This window comes from Trachemys scripta, chromosome 13, assembly GCF_013100865.1.
Source record: "Trachemys scripta elegans isolate TJP31775 chromosome 13, CAS_Tse_1.0, whole genome shotgun sequence".
In the NCBI taxonomy this organism is placed as follows: domain Eukaryota; kingdom Metazoa; phylum Chordata; order Testudines; family Emydidae; genus Trachemys; species Trachemys scripta.
This window is the reverse complement of record NC_048310.1, coordinates 35,342,799-35,362,771: the sequence shown is the minus strand read 5'-3', so window position 1 is coordinate 35,362,771 and position 19,973 is coordinate 35,342,799. Positions and strand designations below refer to the sequence as shown.

General features: G+C 39.7%; 1 protein-coding gene across 4 annotated transcripts in view; it reads right to left on the bottom strand.

Moving 5' to 3' along the window:
• Positions 1–19,942, bottom strand: part of DNAAF1 (dynein axonemal assembly factor 1) — a 32,316-nt gene extending 12,374 nt beyond the window's left edge. Inside the window, exons 1-7 of one of the 4 annotated variants that reach the window (XM_034788575.1) lie at positions 19,871–19,942; positions 14,290–14,439; positions 10,111–10,245; positions 9,461–9,599; positions 5,932–6,023; positions 1,438–1,659; positions 502–668 (exon numbers count right to left, since the gene is read on the bottom strand). In XM_034788575.1, the coding sequence (XP_034644466.1) occupies positions 502–668; positions 1,438–1,659; positions 5,932–6,023; positions 9,461–9,599; positions 10,111–10,245; positions 14,290–14,431 (897 nt within the window). In that variant the 5' untranslated portion in view covers positions 14,432–14,439; positions 19,871–19,942. Of the gene's footprint in view, positions 1–501; positions 669–1,437; positions 1,660–5,931; positions 6,024–9,460; positions 9,600–10,110; positions 10,246–14,289; positions 14,447–19,870 lie in introns of those variants that run through there. The other 3 variants (XM_034788576.1, XM_034788577.1, XM_034788574.1) reach the window with 3 other exon arrangements.
• Between the last annotated feature and the right edge of the window lie 31 nt (positions 19,943–19,973).

The window sequence follows — 19,973 nt, the reverse complement described above, 5'->3', positions numbered from 1 at the left end:
TCAATGGCGCTGGGTGAATTTTGGGGGGAAAATACTTTATTTGTTGAAACATGCAGCTTCAGGTTGACTGAAACTGTTTACAAATTCGGGTTGAAATTAGTGAACAGTTTCAGCTGGGGAAAAAATATTCCAAAGAAGTTGAAATATTTTATTTTGAATTTTAGCTAGGTTTAACTTAAAAAAAAAAAAAAGAGCGGGGGAGGGGGAAAGCTGTGTGTTTAAAAATAACCAAAAACACCTGATGTCTAAATGTATCATTTTGGGGCAAAACATTTTGTTCAACCCAAAATTATATGTTACTTTTTCAGTGAGCCAAAAATTCAATTATTTGCCTAGTGCTACTAACCATATACTTTATCTCTAGAGCACCTTCTTCTAATGAAGATGAAGTTCTACTATTATTGTGTATTGGGTTCTCTCTGACAAGACAATTTAATGAGGCTATTGTCTCTAACTCATGTAGGTGAACATATACAAAATCCTCATGTATATTTTGCTTACCAAATCAGGCATGGTCTCCAGGATATTTAGAATATTTGGATCATCTAACTTGTTGTGAGAAAGGTCAAGGACACAGATAGTTGGGCACTCCTGCAAGTGCTGTATGTCTTCCACTGTTTGTAACTTATTGTGAGCAATCTGCAGAGTGTGCAGAACTGTCAGACAAGCTGTTGGACAATAACAATACAATGAAAGGAAAATTAATTCACAGCCTTCTGTGCAAGGATAATTCTCTGGACAGAGTAGAAAACTGCTGCTTTAAATATCATGACTATTTTTCACGTTGTGACTGTTTCATATATATTTGATGTCTGGCAATGTATTTCCAAGCCTTTCCCCCCCACACACCATTTCTGTTTCTTTATCACAAAGCCTAGAATGCCTGAATTTGTTTTAAATGCATATTTATCTTTTGAACTAGTCAATTACACAGAAGCAAGAGCTACTATTTCAAGTTACATCTAAAACACACAAGTGGTGGTGCATAGAAATCCCTCTTTATCATGTCAAGTGTAGCTACCTCAACATGGCATAAATTCCTTTGTAGTCAGGAAAGATTTGGCTATCATGTCCTTGGCCACTAGAGCACATCCGACTTAAAAAACAAATGAAAAAGTGCTAGATAAAGAGGAATGAAACCAAAGGATTCAGTAGGTATTCCAAGGTAAGGAATAACTATATAAATTGTTCAAGTCATCACTGTAAGTAACTGTAAAACCTGTTCTTTTGATCAATTAACCCCTCCAAAATTTAAATTTTAAACACATAGGTTTGACTTTCCATCCAAAAGCCTCCCTGAAATTGCTTCTGCACTTTTTGCAATATTTTAACCCAATAAAAAAAACCCTGCAAAATATGATCACTAGTCATTAGTAAGTTGATGCATGGAAAAATGAATACAACATAAATGAAACACACTACACTAGAAATACTTACAGAGGTTTTCAATGATCTTGATATAATTGTTACTGAGGTTGAGTGAATCCAGCTTTTGCAGGGGTTCCAGGTTTTCAATTTTATTAATTAAATTGAGGTGCAAGTAGAGGCAGCGCAACTCTGTCTGAGCCTCCAGGTTCTCAATTTTTGTTAAACCATTGCATTCAAGCCATAGACACTTTAATCCTGTATACTCTTCAAGATTCTCAAGGCGGTCAAATCCTGCAGAAAACAGGGTTTAAATAAGAAGAGATTGGCTGAAAATGAGTATAGAGAAAAATTAAGCAATGATGCTGATGTAAACTGTGATCCATGACAATGAGGGTATAGCTTTTACATAGTAAAATTGTGAATTGACATAGTAATCAATAGTTCTGTGTTAAACCACAGTGTCCCTAGTGAGTGAGTCTGTCACCTGTGAAGCTACAGTTTTAAAATCAGCGGGGTGAGTTACCCTGAGAAATTTTCTTGGGTCTGGAGACTCCCTAGGAGCACACACAGAATGAATACAATGGCCACAAACACAGTCACAAGTAAGGAATTTTGTCCATATTATAAGTTTCACTAAGCAGATAATCAATGTTACAATCACCAACTGTCAGGACTGAGATCCCCACTTTGAACTTTAGGGTACAAATGTAGGGGCCTGCGTGAAAAACTTCTAAGCTTAATTACCAGCTTAGCTCTGGTTCGGCTGCCACCATTTTCAATGGATTCCCTCCCTGGGAAACCTTGAAAAACCTTCACCAAATCCCTGGTGAAAACAAATCCAACCCCTTGGATTTAAAACAAGGGGAAATTAACCATTCCCCTCCTTCCTCCCACCAACTCCTGGTGAATCAGTTCCAACCCCCCTTGGGATCTACAACAGGGAGAAATTAACCATTCCCCCTCCTTCCTCCCACCAACTCCTGGTGAGTCAGGATCCACCCCTTGGATCTTGAACAAGGAAAAATCAATCAGGTTCTTAAAAAGAAGGCTTTTAATTAAAGAAAAAGGTAAAAATCATCTCTGTAAAATCAGTATGGAAATTAACCTTACAGGGTAATCAAACTTAAAGAGCTCAGAGGACTCCCCTCTAGTCTCAGGTTCAAAGTACAGCAAACAAAGATAAACACTCTAGTAAAAGGTACATTTACAAGTTGAGAAAACAAAGGAAAACTAACACGCCTTGCCTGGCTATTTACTTACAAGTTTGAAATAGGAGAGACTTGTTTAGAAAGATGTGGAGAACCTGGATTGATGTCTGGTCCCTCTCAGTCCCCGAGAACGAACACCGTCCCAAAACAAAGAACACAAACAAAAGCCTTCCCCCCCCAAGATTTGAAAGTATCTTGTCCCCTTATTGGTCCTTTAGGTCAGATGCCAGCCAGGTTACCTGAGCTTCTTAACCCTTTACAGGGAAAAGGATTTTGGAGTCTCTGGCCAGGAGGGATTTATAGTACTGTACACAGGACAGCTATTACCCTTCCCTTTATAGTTATGACACCAACACATATACAAAACCTGAAAGAGCCCATGCAATACCCGGCACGGTATTCTGTACACATACAACCATTAGATTTACAGCTAAAACAGGTGTTAGAAAGGAAAAATTGGCATCTTATTGAAATTAGTAATATGGATCAAGCAAAGCAAACATTGAACAAATTATTAGATGGAACAGATGCAGTATTAACCACCCCTGTAGGGAGGGAAGGGATGGATTGTTGTCCAAAGTATCCTCACTACATTATTTTTGCCTTATGTTATAGGGGAGGAAAGATTAGGACTTTAAGCGAAGAAATGCCCAGAGACCAGCCTGGTTCAGTCCAACCTGTTTCTATCCCTCTTCAAGCCACAGTTAATCCAGTAGCAGTGTCCATAGCCACAGTATAGGAGAGTATTTATGAAGATAAGCATAGCATAAAACCATATCAAGTACCAGAACCTCCGTATGTTTCTGTACATCACCAACAGCCTGTAGAAACAGTGTATCAATCCCCCGAGCTTCCATATGAAGAAACTACTAGCCCTTAATTATACATATACAAGTTTTAAGTTATATTTGTAGTGAATTATAGTGCTTGCTTCATATTGATATATAATTTGTGCGTGATGGTTTCTTATTTTTCCATAATATTCATCCCATCAAAGAAGGAGGCTTGTAGTCAATTAGTGTATTTAATAATTTATTAGAAGATTTATTGTTGTGGTTGTTTTCCCAAACAGAGCGCCGGGGGGAGGGCGGCGAGCCCTGCTGGGGCTCCGCTCTCCCCAGCGGCCAGAGTGCCGGGGGGAGGGCGGCGAGCCCTGCCGGGGCTCCGCTCTCCCCAGCGGCCAGAGTGCCGGGGGGAGGGCGGCGAGCCCGCTGCGGCTCCGCTCTCCCCGGTGGCCAGAGTCGGAGCGCCGCGCCGCCCCCCTCCAGGTGTCGCCCCAAGCACAAGATTGGTGGGCTGGTGCCTGGAGCCGGCCCTGTTAGTCACAACAATAAATCTCTATGAAATGATTAAATAAACTAATTGCTACAAGTGTAATTAGCCACTGGAACAATTTATCAAAGGTTGTAGTGGATTCTCATTATTGGCAATTTTAAAATCAAGATTAGAATCAAACAAACAGGAATTAATTCAGGAAAGTCCTATGGCCTTTGTTACACAGGAGGTCAGACTAGATGATCACAGTGGTTTTTTCTGGCTTTGGAATCTATGAACTGCTCCCATTGAAGTCAATGACAAAACTCCCAGTGACTTCAAGAATCAGGCCCATCAAAAAGGAAGCTTAAAGATTTACAAAGGTGATGATTTTAAATGTCAAAGAAAATATGTTGGCATAATGGCACAAACAGTGCCACTAAATGGGAGATGGGCTCTCTGGAGACTAGCATGGCATATATATATATAACCACTTTTAAGCTGTTATGGAAAGGCTAGGTATACCACATAAAAATGTCCTTAAAGACAACAAAGGGCACCATTCACATTAGCTCTAGGAATTCTTTTTTCCCTTTATTAATACTAGAATGCAGAAAGTGAAGTATCCACATTTGGATATTGTTCACTAATAACAAAACTGAACGCAATGTGCTTACATTTTTTTTCTGGGCATTCTTTATGCATCAGTACATAAGCTCCTGTAGCTGAAAAACAGTCTTTTTCTAAAAGAACATTTAAGAAGGAATAAGGTACATTTTTGCTCATGAGATATTCAGGACCAATATTTTAAACCAGGTCTTTAGAAGTGAGAAGCTAGTGTTTTGATTCAATGTGCCACCTAGATCCCACCTTAATTTATAGTAACTTGTTTTTCATGAATATTGTTGGTCACAGTTCAGAAGTTAAAAGTACATTTAAAAGAGTAAGATTCAAATTTAGATTAACTGGGTGTCTGGTTAGATTAACTCAGGGGTCGGCAACCTTTCAGAAGTGGTGTGCCGAGTCTTCATTTATTCACTCTAATTTAAGGTTTCGCATGCCAGTAATACATTTTAATGTTTTTAGAAGGTCTCTTTCGGTAAGTCTATAACTAAACTATTGTTGTATGTAAAGTAAATAAGGTTTTTAAAATATTTAAGAAGTTTCATTTAAAATGAAATTAAAATGCAGAGCCCCCTGGACCAGTGGCCAGGACCCAGGCAGTGTGAGTGTCACTGAAAATCAGCTCACGTGCCGCCTTCGGCATGTGTGCCATAGGTTGCCTACCCCTGGTTAACTGGTTGTCTGTAGCAACATCACAACTGTCAAACCAGAACATATCAGTACTCCCTCAGTTCCAGTATCTTGCCTCCAATACTGGCATGTTTCAAAATAAGTTGAAAACATTCCAAAAAGGCACCGAGGCAACAGTGATTCTCTGCTGTCTGTGAGCTGAGGGGTGAAAACATGATCTTTTATCATAACAGAAAAAATTGCTTTCTAACCCCACAGAAAGTCGTATAACCTTAACCATGAGGCATAATAACCCTAGTATTTTGGGCCTATCTAGCCAGCTCATGCAGCTACATATGCTGGGTTTTTTTCATATATGTATATAAACTCGCTCTCAAAATTCCACAAAAGCCATAAATCTGATTGATTTCAGCGGATGATGAATATCACAGCTGACTAAACAGTGTGTAATTTTACGTCAATTTTAAATTTGTTGTCTTTAAATGAAGAATCACATAACTGGCTGATACACAAGTGCCACAAAATTAAACAGAGTTGTCGCTGAATCCGCTAGCCTTGGTCATTAGAATCTTATCCTGCACTACGTTGAACATCCTCAGCTCCCGGTGAATTTAATGGAAGCTGGAAGATCTTCCAGGATCAGGCCTTAACACGGATGCTGAAGTACTTTTGTACATTGCTATTGACTCAGCTTCACCCCTAATTAAATTTCCCCATCAAATTAAATTATATTTCTAATACAATTTTCAGATACCTTCCCTCAATGAACCTTATTCAGATCCCCTGCTATATTGCTAGTTAGAACAATAATTCTGAAATGTGATTTTTGTGTGTGTGTGTGGCTTACCTTTATAATGTAAATATAGTGTGTCATTCAAACATGGGGTCACGTATAATTTTTGCTGTTTGCAGATGTCTCGCAGGAGCTTTTTCGTCATTCTAAAATATTAACAGGAAGCATGAACAAGTTAAAAAACCTTTAAATTATAAAACACATTCTGGAAGCTTTAATATCTGCCTGACTTCAAATAGCTGAACAATCTGCTTCTTCAATGACATGTAACTCATTAGCGGCTTTACCCTTTCAGAACATTACTCAGAGTTCAGAACATTACTCAGAGTAATCATATAGTAGTTATTTTAGAACTGCTTTCCATTTCTGCTTGTTTAGAGTGCACATGTTTTGCTTATCATTTTCTATGCTGCTAAAAAAAGAAAACAAACAAGAAATTACATAGGCTATTAATATTTCCTCATGAATGTAATTAGCTAAGCAACCACATGATCTTTTTGTTAGAACTTCTTTTTCTCTTCCTCTACCCACCCCTTAATTTTTTGTTTCCATTTGTTGTGTCTTGTTGTTACTTAGCCCCTGAATCTATTACTAGCAGGCAGACCCCAGTGTCCATGTACAGCCCCATTGAAGTAAATGAGGCTCTGCATGGGCACAGTGATCTACCCATATGGAGTCCCACATGCAGGATCAGTGCCCCTGTCTCTTTTAGTAATCTGTGTATCACCTAACACATGTTGGGTATTATCAAAAACAGAACTGTTTTAATATGTAAGCTTTTAAACTTAAATAATTAACATATATAGAATATACAGTAACTCCTCACTTAAAGTGGTCCCTGTTAATGTTGTTTCGTTGTTACGTTGCTGATCAATTAGGGAACATGCTGGTTTAAAGTTGTGCAATGCTCCCTTCTAAGTCGTTTGGCAGCCGCCTGCTTGCAGGAAGAGCAGCCTGTAGCAGCTAGCTGGTGGGGGCTTGTAACCAGGGTGGACCGGCAGCCCCCCCCATCAGCTCCCCCTATCAGCTTCCCGCTCCCCTAAATTCCCTATGCTGCAGCCGCCCAGCAGATTGCTGACAGTTCAGCTGTCCCTCACCCTACTGCCATGTGCTGCTCCTGCCCTCTGCCTTGGAGCTGCTCCCAAAGACTCCTGCTTGCTGTGCGGGGGGGGAAGGGGAGGGCTAATGTCAGGGTGTCCCTCTGCTCCTGTACCCGCTTACCCCTTCACCATATAGAGCAGGGCGGGGACACGGACGGGGAGAGAGAGAGAGAGAGAGAGAGAGCGAGCTTGGGGCAGCAGCTGCCCTCTCAACTTCCTGATCCAATTAAAAAGACAATGCACTTAGGAGTGGGTCAGCTTACTTAAAGGGGCAGTATGCATCTCTCTCTCTCTCCCACACACAAGGTGTGTGTCTGTCTGTCTCTGTCTGCTATGCTGTCTCCCTTCCCCCGTGTTCGTGCTGCCTTGTGTGAGAGGCTACATTAACAACAATGTGTTTACCCCTGAGGGCTCAGCCAAGTGCTAGTTCATCATTTAGCAGCAAGGTATTCCCTGGGAAATATCCCTCCCTCCCTCTTCCACCCTCTAACTTCACCACCTCAACCAAGCTTCACGATCATCATAGCTGTGAACAGTATTAAATTGTTTGTTTAAAACATACTGTGTGTATATCTATATAATATATAGTTTTTTGTCTAGTGAAAAAAATTTCCCTGGAACCTAACCCCCCATTTACATTAATTCTTATGGGGAAATTGGATTCACTTAACATCATTTCACTTAGTCGCATTTTTCAGGAACATAACTACAACGTTAAGTGAAGAGTTACTGTATTTGAAACAAGCTGAAAATAATTGTGTCTTTGAGGAGACTTGATTTTACTAAAATAAACCTGTCTAAAAGGTTAAAAGAGAACTTTAGTAATTTATCCCTACATACAGTACAAACTTGTATCTAGTTTTGTTGTGATTAGTTTATAACCAGTATTAGATATTACAAAATTATATTTCAGGGTTACTGCTCTATATTCCTGTTGTTAATACAAAAACCGCATAGGTTGAACTTTAAAGCCCCAGTCCTGCAAAGACTTAAGCATGTGCTTAACTTTATACATTGAATGGCACTACTCAGTTGCTTAAATTTTTGCAGGATTGGGGCTTAAAATGGTAATATATTCTTGTCAGGAAGGCAGGCCCAAACTAACACAGTAAAGCTGAGGAAAACTGGTAGAATCAGGACCTTAAGAAATGAAACTGCATTTAGAGTTTTACTTATTACACTGGAATAATTCTATATTTCTGAGAAACAAACAGTTCTGACACAATTGACTGGTCACTTGAATTCACGATGCAATAGAAAATGTGGGCAACTGTCAGAATGTATAAACATCATGGGGCTGAAATACTCCCAGAAGGTCTGAAGATTCAATAAGAACTGAAGGGGTTTATAAGCATTGAGCAAAACCTCTACATCTAGATCATTCTTTAGTGTTAGTAGACAATACAAACTATTTTATGCATGACAGATCATAGTGTTTTGTTTTACCTATTTGCAACATTTCACTGCTTTTCGGTATGAATCTACACTATTTGAAGCCCTTGAATTAAATTCTTGGCACCTCCAGGCAATGTATAGGCTCATAATAAAATATGCTACTTCCTTTGGAAACACAACTAATCTCACTATATACAGCATATGTTCCCTTCCAATATTTTTCATATGAATTTAGTTCTTCTGAAACGTGTTGGCTGGTAACCCAAGGGACTGAAATTCTGTATATATCTACAGCCTGATCCACATCCTGCTGAAGTCAGTTGGACTCTTTCCTTTGACTTTAAAAAACGCGGCAGAACAGGAGCTAACAGAAATGCAATGTTCCCCATATTATCTCCCACCAACACGTTTACAACTGTAATTCATATATCATGTCCATTTAGTAATTGGTCTGCCTGCTGAAACTTTCAACAAGGTTACCAATTAGTACTAGTTATAGTGGCAGATTTTGTGGAGTGCACATCTGTCCACAGGAGGGAAATGGACTGAGAAAACTAGCCCATTTCACATCTGCCACTGCATGAACTTCAGATGGTAAAAATCTATACTAACTCAGGACAGATTTGAACCAGAGTCCTTGGAGAAAAAGAAAAGATTTACATCCCACCCCTTTGAGCCACCTACTACGTTTCCTTTGTTAAAATTTTTCTCTGAATTTGAAATATTCATACTCAGGTTGCTAAACAGTGTATTGTCTGAAGTGGTACTGAGAAAGGGTCCAATCCTACAGACAAAGCTTCCATTAAGTTTGCACAATTGTCCCTGAAGCCATTAAATAACCCTTCATGGTGTATTCAAAATGCAATTTGCTACTACGGACATCAAAAAGCAGTATGAATTTTGTAAAGTGTCAAGGACAATTTTTGATTTCTTGATTGGCATCAGGTTCATCTTATATACCATTTTGCTGCATCATTTAAGATAACCACAGACAGCAAGATCTTGGCTCTACTCAAGTCAATGGCAAAACTTCCATTGGCTTCAATGAAACCACAGGTTCACTCATTAATAACTTTAAAATAAATTACCGAAGGCAACCTTTGTTTTCTTCTGCCTTGTGACTGGATGAGTCGGTCACTGGTTTATGATCACCACTTGACTGCTGCTCATTATGTTGATATGTTTTGGACACAGTGTATACGGTTTTCTCTTCAGATTTAGTATCTTCTTGTTTTATGTAAGAAAAAATATTGCCATATAACAGTATGAATGTGAAATGTACATTGTTTACTTTCTAAAGAGAAATATTAATTTTTAAAAAGTTCATTTCCATAAAAATGTTCAAGTAAAAGCAGTCTGCCCCAAAAAACATTTAACTTTTTTTTAATTAAAGAAAATTGCAGCTTTTTTAGAAGCAGTAGCTATTAATCACAGACTAAGAATATTCCAATATTTTATTTATTGCTTACCTCTAGATAAGCTTGAAGTGAGCTTTGATATGGTAGTATCTATGACTCCAAAAATGAATGGTAACAATGGGAGCATTAGTATCAGAGCTCTTGTAGTTTCTTGTTGCAATGATATATGATTGTTGCATATTACAGTTATCCTCTTAATTACTGGTGATTTGGTATTAGTATACGACTGCCAACCTTGCATGTAAAGAAACTAAAATAATAGTACATCCATATTATTACAGGGCACCTTAGTTGTTAGTGTAGCTTTTTCATACAATTACCTGTTTTTACAGCTATCATGGTATCTCCAGTACTGTAATCATTCAAAATCTCTTCTGACTTCCTTTGTACAGTCACATCATCTTTGATTCCCTCTTCAGCCTCTGGCTCTACATCTTGTGATTGGGACTGTAGTTCTGCCATTTAGAGAGAAAGAAATAAACAAGATGGCCTCAGCAAATATATAAATATACAGAGCTAAATCAGACTTTCAGTTACACCAGTTGGGAGTTCATGGAAGCTGTCTGATTATAACTAAGGGCAGAATTAATTCCATAGTAAAAATTGGAAGGTCATTAAGCAGGGTGGATTTGATTTAAATCAAATTTAAATCAAATTGATTTAAATCATGATTTAAATCACTAGTCAGGAAGACTTGATTTAATCATGGATTTCTACATAAAAGTGCATTCTTGTTGGTTGTTATAACCTTAATACATGTTCTTCACAACTCAGAGGTAGATGTAGGTTTCATTTTTAGAAGGTACACGCTATACATTTTTTAAGTGATTTATTTTGAAAACTTTTCAGATTAGTTTTACAGCTGTATCAGAAAATGAATGATTGTTTGGTTATTTCATTTATGAAAGGTAATTGAAGAAGGTATTTATGAAGTCATTGGGAGATGAACTATCTCCAATTCAACAGGTTAATCATTAATATTGGAGGATTTTCTTGCCATGCTGTATTAGGAGGAGAACATCACTAGACAGACATTTAAAATGATTTATTTAACTAAAACAACAACATTACGTATTCTGGATTTTTTTCTCCAACAGCAAACATATAATATTTTAACAAAACAAGCATATGAATTTTTGAATTTAGTTAAACATTCAAGTTTTTTAAAATCAGGTTTGTTTTTGTTAAAATTGTTTTTAACTAAAATAGTTAAATGAACTATTTAAAAAAACCCACAAAAATTAAATCGACTATGTCAGCGAGGTCAACATGAGAAACTTTTAAAATATTGTCTTCTGCAGTTAACTCAGTCATCTTCACCTTCATTTTCCTGTTTGTTCATAATCTGAAAAAGAAAAATAAGCTTTCCTGCTTTTTCAGGTCCCAAACCATTTCTCAATTTGGAATGAATTAGTCCAAAGGAAGAAAATATTTTTTTCTACACCGGCAGAAGAAACTACTGCTGTTAAAAGTGAGATTATCACTTCAACAGTCTCTGTATCCAAGTGCTTAAGTGACTTCCACCAGTTCACTGGTGTGACTTTCTTTAAAACATCATCAGCAAAGATATATTTCTTGAATGGTTCACCCTTAGCTCTAAAGTTTATTATAGTTGGCATTACAGAGAGATGATTGCTGGATGTCCATGTCATAGCCAACTCCTCTTCTTCAGCAGTTAAGGTTTGACCCTGGTACCGAGTATTGAGAATATCTGCAAGAAAATGAGCTGGAGATAGTGCTTGTCCCATTCATTTTTTTAATGCTTGTAATTTAACTCTGTCATTGCATATTTCTCTTTTTAAGATCTCACTCAGTTCCTTCCAAATTTCAACAGTGTCAGCAATAAAACATTTCCCTGCATTTTGTTCAAGGCTACAGAAATAGGCTTCAGGGTACTCAGCATGTGTTCAACGTTTCTCTTAAGCCCAATGTTGAGAACTTTGGCTGTGACAGTGCCATCTATTTTTCACGATTTTGTTCACAAACTGTCATCAGATTAGGCCAGTTCTTGATATAGTGCTCAAAACAGTCCACTACTGAGTTCCATTGCATGTCTTGTGGGAGAGTTAGCTTGGTTCCTCCCACTTTTTTCAGAGCAGCTGCTGCAAAGTGGTTGTTACATAAATATTTTGCAATTTCAACAATATTAGCCTTTATTTATGGAACACTGAAGTCTTTGGCTAGGAGACGCATCAAATGAGCACCGCAACCGTATGTTATTAGCTTGGGACTCTCGTCACTGTCTTCTAAATAATGTCTCCTCATCCTGGATACATTTGCAGCATTGTCTGTGACCAAGCTGCGTACCAGACATTTGAATTTTTTTCACAGTTTGTTATAGCTTTTACTGCTACTTCTTGTAAGTATTCTGCTGTGTGTGGATTTCCTGATGTATCAATTGTTTCTGTAAGGAAGACATTCCCTTCTTCTGTTGTCACACAAACACATACAACAGGATCATTGTGGACATTGCTCCACCCATCAAGACACAGGTTAACAATTGTACCCTCTAGACATTTTGCACACTACTCAGTTTCTCTTTCAAACACTTTATCCAGCAATTTGCCTGCAACATCTGCTCTGTTGGGTGGACTGTATCCTGGTTTTAATGACTGAACCATGTTAATGAAGTGTGGGTTTTCAATCATACGGAAAGGAGAGTTTGTTGCATAAACAAACCGCGCAATTTTTTCATCAATAACCTCTTTTTGTAATCTGCTGGTTCTTATCACAAACTTATCTATGGTTGTTTCTGGATGATAGAGATTTTTTTTCTTTTTGCTAAAGGTGATATACTGTGGCTGTGTGACATACATGATGTGACTGAAACACTATCATTGGCAGATAACTCTGAAACTATAGAAAATGATGGTGATCTTGAAGGTGGATAGTCTTCAGAATCCTGTATGTTGAGGATGGATTCTCCTAAACAAAATAAATAACAATGCAGTTATTTAATGATTATTACCATACTGTTCATTTAATATTACTCATTGCATTCACTGCCACTCAGTACTACTTTAAAGGTGAAATTGTAAAAGGAAGATCTGCCTATTTCAGCTATTTATTTTTTTTATCACAACTGCATCTAAAATGATAGTACCATAGCATAATAACTATATTTTTTGCTCAAACATGAGAATTCAAGAATAGTCCAGAAGGAAGACAGGCAGTCCTTAAGAAAGAAGAATGAAATAAAAAAGATTACCAACCTGAAGATCCTGCATGTTTCAGACATGTTCCTTTCATCATCTTCAACACAGCTTCCTCCTGAGAAGGAACACTTCTCATGATATTGTTTCAATTGAGCAACCAGGCCTTGCATTTCTCTTTGTTGCACTTCTTTCCATTTTGCACGCATGCCTATCTTACCCACAGGTAGATGAACTTCATTAAAATATTCCCAAACTGGGTCTCTTTTATGGTCTGCTGCCATTATAGGTTTTCCCTTTTAGTGAGAGAATGGTATGGCAGATCTCAAATCAATGAAGGCTACACTCAGAAAGACCTCAAGCCTTCTGGAATATGCTGCTCAAACAGTTTTACTTTTGTTTGTGCTGCCTGTCCCTCCCTTCTCACATTTATCTCCAGACTTCTTCTCCTTGTCCAGATCTATTCTGGCCCCAACAATCTTCTATTCATTGAACTTTTTGAAACTTTGCACTTTTAGAGAGAGATAAGGGATTGACTCTGTGTACACAAATTTGCAGAGGGACAGTAGGTTTGAGGTCTGTTATTTCTCACCTCTATGTATTATTTATTTATTTTAAAACATTTTTGCTGTTAACAAGCATGTTATCTCTGGAGACACAAATTCACAATTTGAGATCTGCAAAACTAAGCATCTCTGATTGTATCTTCTAGACTGAGCACTGAGTCCCATTGGGTAAATAGAAAGATTAACCTAAATAATCTTTACAGAAGCTCCTGGAACTCCATAAGATTGGGTCCCTAATCCATGAACTATTGGAACTCATTTACAAAACTTTTCTTAAACATTACATGAATATATTGTCTCATACTATAGAATTAGAATTTATAATCCCTATCCCATGAAGAGAGATCTTTGAGCTATAAGGTATCTTAATTAAAACTATATTTTTTTTCCTCAAAAAGCATTTTATCAAAAAAAATCTGATTTAAATAAAAAAAAATCTGATTTTTTTTAATCTTTTTTAAATCATTGATTTTTATCCACCCTGTCATTAAGGTTCCTATACTGGCCTCATTTAGGGCAAAACTCACTGAGTTTAGTGGGAGCAGGAACAAGCTCATATTGGATCATATTTTGATCCCAATTACACTAGCATAACAGAGCAGGATATAGCCTAATGCAAGCTGTATCCATGTGAGTAAGGGCAGGACTGGACATTAAGAGTTCAATTGGTAAAATATCACCTACTTAAGAAAACAAAAATTAAGTAGCCACCTGATCACTAAATTCATACTAGCAGAAAACACTATGGTCAAGTGTTAATGTAGCTTTTCCTTTCCATTACCTGTTTTTACAAGACTGTTTTCATTGTTTGTCTGGATATCTCCATTTCTGCAATCACTTGGAGACTCTTCTGACATATCTTGCTCATTAACATCTTCTTTGATTCCCTTCTCTGGACCAGTCTCTCCATATGGTGGTCGCATTTTAAGCTCTGCCATTTAGATGGATGACAAGTTAGGGTATAACCTATTAGCCAATCCTATTACTTTTACTCATACAAAATTTCCAATGGCTTCAATGGGAGTATTGTGTAAGTAAGGACCAAAACTCCAGTCCTGCAGTTGGATTGGTGTAGGCAGACATTTGCGCCTGTGACTTTGTGGGCAGGAAGGTACAATCACAGGGACCTGATTGCAGAATTGAGACCTAAACCAAGCCTGAAAAAACATATTGTGAAAAAAATGCATTATTTTCAAAATCTTTCCTGAAAACCATCCTGATGTGTTTTTTGAGAGAAGGATGAAAAAGAGCAAGCACTAAAACAGAGTAAATAAGCAAGGATTAAACCAAACAAAAAGTTAAACAAACACAGTAGTCACATAAGATCATGGTAAGGTTATATTTAAAAAAAAACAGAACTCCCTCGCCTATCAACATAAATACAGTACATAATTATCAAATTGTGTGCCTGTCAGCACCCTGGTCGCTTCATGCTAGATAGAGCCCTTAGGCTCAGCCCAGAGAAAAGGGCAGAGCATAAATTGTGCCACGCCAAAAGGAGCACAGGAAAGAATTGTGCCTCCAGGAGACATAATTCCTCTCTTGCCCTAAGAGGAAGTAAGTCTCTTCAACCCTTTTCAGGATGTTATTTACTGCCCCTTATGTACTTGAGTGGCTACTCTGGCTGGGGAATAACCAAAGTCTCCTCCCACTTCTCTGTCCCTCTCCAACTTTCCCCTGACCACTTGCTTGCTGGAGGGATTACTGGATGAACAGCCTTTACTCTCCCCTCACCACACTCCCAGGGCCAGAGCAACAAGGTGAGTTGCTAGGAACTCAGTCACATGGGGAAGTAAGAGGATGGAATCTTACTCCTCTGTGTATCTGAGTAAATGCCAGGGACAATTTAACCCATTGCTTGTATGTGGATCCTTTCCCCCACTCTCTTTCTTTATCTTTTATCATTTTAGATTGTAAACTCTTTGGTGCAGGTCCATATCTTCCTGTAAATCTGCAGAATGCATAGCAAAATGGTGGCAGTGGGCATTGCCACAGTATAATATTAAATAAGAAATGCCAGGCCAAGTTCATTTTGACTTCTTGATCAAATCTGGGCTGAATTATAATTCTTAGTTATGGTGATGAGTGCAGTATAAAACAGACAGTGGTGATATGAAGCTTGAAAACCATACACAGCTCTGAGCTTGTAACGTTTCTCCAGTATCAGAAGACATGAACTACTATGGGTTTGAGTCCTGCATAGAGGCTGTTGGGTCATTTTGAACATGAAATTAATATTCTTATTTATTTCTAATAGTAGCTGGGCTAGGCTGGGCTTGTCATATGAATCTCACCCACTCTAACCTACTACATGCCCCTGTTTCAAGGAGTGTCCCTCACAGATCCCCTACTCTGTGGGGTTCCATCCATCTCCCTTCCTTGTGGGGTTGTCATAACTATAAAGGGAAGGGTAACAGCCCTCCTGTGTACAGTACTATAAAATCCCTCCTGGTCAGAGACTGCAAAATCCTTTTACCTGTAAAGGGTTAAGAAGCTCAGGTAACCTGGCGGACACCTGACCCAAAGGACCAATAAGGGGACAAGATACGTTCAAATCTTGGTGGGGGGAAGGTTTTGTTTGTGCTCTTTGTTTTGGGGGTTGTTCGCTCTTGGGACTGAGAGGGACCAGACATCCATCCAGGCTCTCCAAATCTTTCTGAACAAGTCTCTCATATTTCAAACTTGTAAGTAAACAGCCAGCCAAGGCGTGTTAGTTTTTATCTTTGTTTTCTCAACTTGTAAATGTACCTTTTTGCTAGAGTGTTTATCTCTGTTTGCTGTAATTTTGAACTTAAGGCTAGAGGGGATTCCTCTGGGCTCTTTAAGTTTGATTACCCTGTAAAGTTATTTTCCCTCCTGATTTTACAGAGATGATTTTTACCTTTTTCTTTAATTAAAAGCCTTCTTTTGAAGAACCTGATCGATTTTTATCTTGTTTTTAGATCCAAGGGGTTTGGATCTATATTCACCAGGGAATTGGTGAAGAGTCTCTCGAGGCTACCCAGGGAAGGGAATTAGCATTTTGGGAGTGGTGGCAGCAGACCAGATCTAAGCTGGTAGTTAAGCTTAGAAGTTTTCATGCAGGTCCCAACATTTGTACCCTAAAGTTCAAAGTGGGGAACAAGCCTTGACAGGGGTGTATCACCTAACCTCCCATATGAGGCGTCACACAAATTCCCTACCCTGTGGGTGGGGGTATCAAACTTTCCTTCCTATATGGAGGTATCACATGAACAGCTTTCATCCACACAAGGGGGTGTCATCATGGGCAGATTTGGGGTGGGGCAAGGCAGCCTGAGTGCAATATAACGAGTTCTGCAGAGGAGACAGGAGACTGCTCCCAGCTTGTGCCCCTGAAGCAGGGAGTCAGAATTTTGTTTATAAACGTATTGATTATCAGGGGATTAAGGTAAGAAAGGGCTGTTAGGATGTTTCCTAAAGTTAAATGATCTCTTCCAAGCTCGGTGAACTGCAAAAAGTAAGTAGTCTAAATGATAGAAAGTAATTGTAGATTTTTCTACAGTTGTTTCAATTGTTGTATTCAAGAGGTAGTAACAAAATTACTAATATCTTTCTTTGAGAAGATAACTGATTTTTTAGACAAAAGAAATGCAGTAGATATAATCTACCTGGATGTCAGTAAGGCATCTGATACAGTTCCACATGGGAAATTATTAATTAAACTGGAGAAGATTGGGATTAATATGAGAACTGAAAGGTGGATACGGAACTGATTAAAGGGGAGACTGCAACAGGTCATACTGAAAGGTGAACTGTTAGAATGCAAGGAGGTTACTAGTAGAGTTCCTCATTTAACATTTTTATTACTGACCTCAGCATAAAAAGTGGGCATGTGTTAATAAAGTCTGCAAATGACACAAAGTTGGGAGGTATTGCCAGTATGGAGGAGGACCGGAATATCATACAAGAAGATTTGGATGACCTTGTAAACTGGAGTAATAGAAATAGGATGAAATTTAATAGTGCCAAGTGCAAGGTCATGCATTTAGGGACTAACAGCAAGAATTTTTGCTATAAGCTGGGGACTTATCAGTTGGAAGTGACAGAGGAAGAGAAAGACCCCGGTATATTGGTTGATCACAGGATGACTATGAGCTATCAATGTGATGCAGCCATGAAAAAGGCCAACACGATCCTGGGGTGCACCAGACGAGGTATTTCCAGTAGAGAAAGGGAAGTGTTAGTACCATTATACAAGGCACCGGTGATATCTCATCTGGAGAAGTGTGTGCAGTTCTGGTCTCCCATGTTTAAGAAAGATGAATTCAAATTGGTTGCTGAGAAGGGCTACTAGGATGATCTGAGGAATGGAAAACCTACCTTATGAGAGGAAACTCAGAGAGCTTGGCTTGTTTAGTCTAACAAAAAGAAGGCTGAGGGGAGAGATGATTTGCTTTCTATAAATACATCAGAGGGATAAATACCAGGGAGGGAGAGGAGTTCTTTAAGTTAAGCACCAATTTGGACCCCAGAACAAATGGATATAAACTGGACATCAACAAGTTTAGGCTTGAAATTAGGCGAAGGTTTGTAACCATTAGAGAAGTGAAGTTCTGGACCAGCTTCCCAAGGGGAGCAGTGCGAGCAAAAAACCTGACTTCAAAACTGAGCTTGATAACTTTATAGAGAGGATGGCATGACCAGCTCTATGTTTTTTGCCGCCCCAAGCACAGCAGTCAGGCAGCCTTTGGCGGCATGCCTGCGGGCAGTCCGTGGTCACGCGGATTCAGCAGCGTTTCTGTGGGTGATCTGCCGGTCTCGCGGCTTTGGCATACCCGCCGCCGAATTGCTGCCAAAACTGCGGGACCGGTGGACCTCCTGCAAACACGCCGCCGAAGGCTGCCTGACTACCGTCCTCAGCCACCAGCAGGCAACCCCCGCAGTTTGCCGTCCCAGGCACGCACTTGCTGTGCTGGTGCCTGGAGCCACCCCTGGGTATGACAGGACTGCCTGGTGGGTCTTGTCCACTTTCTCAGGATCTAACTGATCACTTTATTTGGGGTCGGGAAGGAATTTTCCCCCAGGTCAGATTGGCAGAGACTCTGAATTTTTTTTTTTTTTTGCCTTCCTCTATAGCATGGGTCACTTGCAGGTTTAAACTAGTGTAAATGATGAATTATCTGTAACTGTAGTCTTTAAAAGAGTACTTCAGTAACTCAGCTAGAGGTTAGGGGTTTATTACAGGACTGAGTGGGTGAGGTTCTGTAGCCTGCAAGCTGCAGAAGGTCAGACTAGATGATCATGATGGTCACTTCTGACTTCAGCAAAAAGAACGAGGAGTACTTGTGGCACCTTAGAGACTAACAAATTTAAGCTTAGTCTCTAAACAAATTTATTTAAGCATAAGCTTAGATTTGTTAGTCTCTAAGGTGCCACAAGTACTCCTCATTCTTTTTGCTGATACAGACTAACAGGGCTACCACTCTGAAACTTCTGACTTCAGTAAGCGTATCTGAGTAAGATACATTACAATTTTAAACCTAACCATTGTCCTTAAGTGACTAGTGACTTGTGGTGGTGGGAGAGGGGGAAGGGAAGACAGATAGCTCAGTGGGTTGAGCATTGGCCTGCTAAACCCAGGGTTGTGAGTTCAATCCTTGAGGGGGCCACTTAGGGATCTAGGGCAAAATTAGTACTTGGTCCTGCTAGTGAAGGCAGGGGGCTGGACTCAATGACCTTGCAAGGTCCCTTCCAGTTCTAGCCATTAATTTAATTTAAAGATGTCAGAACATGTTCATATTAGAGCTGAGTGGGTCTAATTTAATTTAATTTTTTTAATATTTAATTTTCTTTCATTATATAGGAATTAGATACAGTGCTCCTATTAGATAATTTCTAAATTATCTGTAAAACAAACAAAAACACCACACTGGAGTTTTCAGTTGCCTAAGTGGCCCCTGGATTTATGGTTAAAGTTGCCCCTCCCCCTCCCCCTGTGGGCAAGCACGGAATTCCCCCCCCCCCCGTGCACAGCCCCATTGGCCTGACTGGAGCTGCCCCCCTCAAATATAGAAAGCAAACTGTGCCCATGGGTGTCTCACAAATCCCCTACCCTGTGTGTGTAGGGTACAGACCCCCCCCCCGGGGGTGTCATGCAGATTTCCTCCCCTCTGAGTGGGGGTGCATAACCCGCTCCCACCCCTATGGGGTGTCACCCTGCCCCCATGAAGCGCTTGTCCCCGGCAGCGGGGCGTCACACTCCTCCCGTTTCCCGTGCCGGGGGGAGAAAACTCACCCCGTGAGGGACTGATCATGGGGTCCCTCTCCGGCCGGGATCCCCCCTCGCTCATTTCGGGGTCGCGCGCGCCCCTCCCCCCTCCCTTCCCGGAGCGGAGACTCACCCCCTTCCCTCCGCCTCAACCGCTACCAACCGCTTCTCCCGTAACCATGGCGACCTCAACGGCGGACCCAGAAGCCCCTGCGCGGCGCCCTCTAGCAACGGCG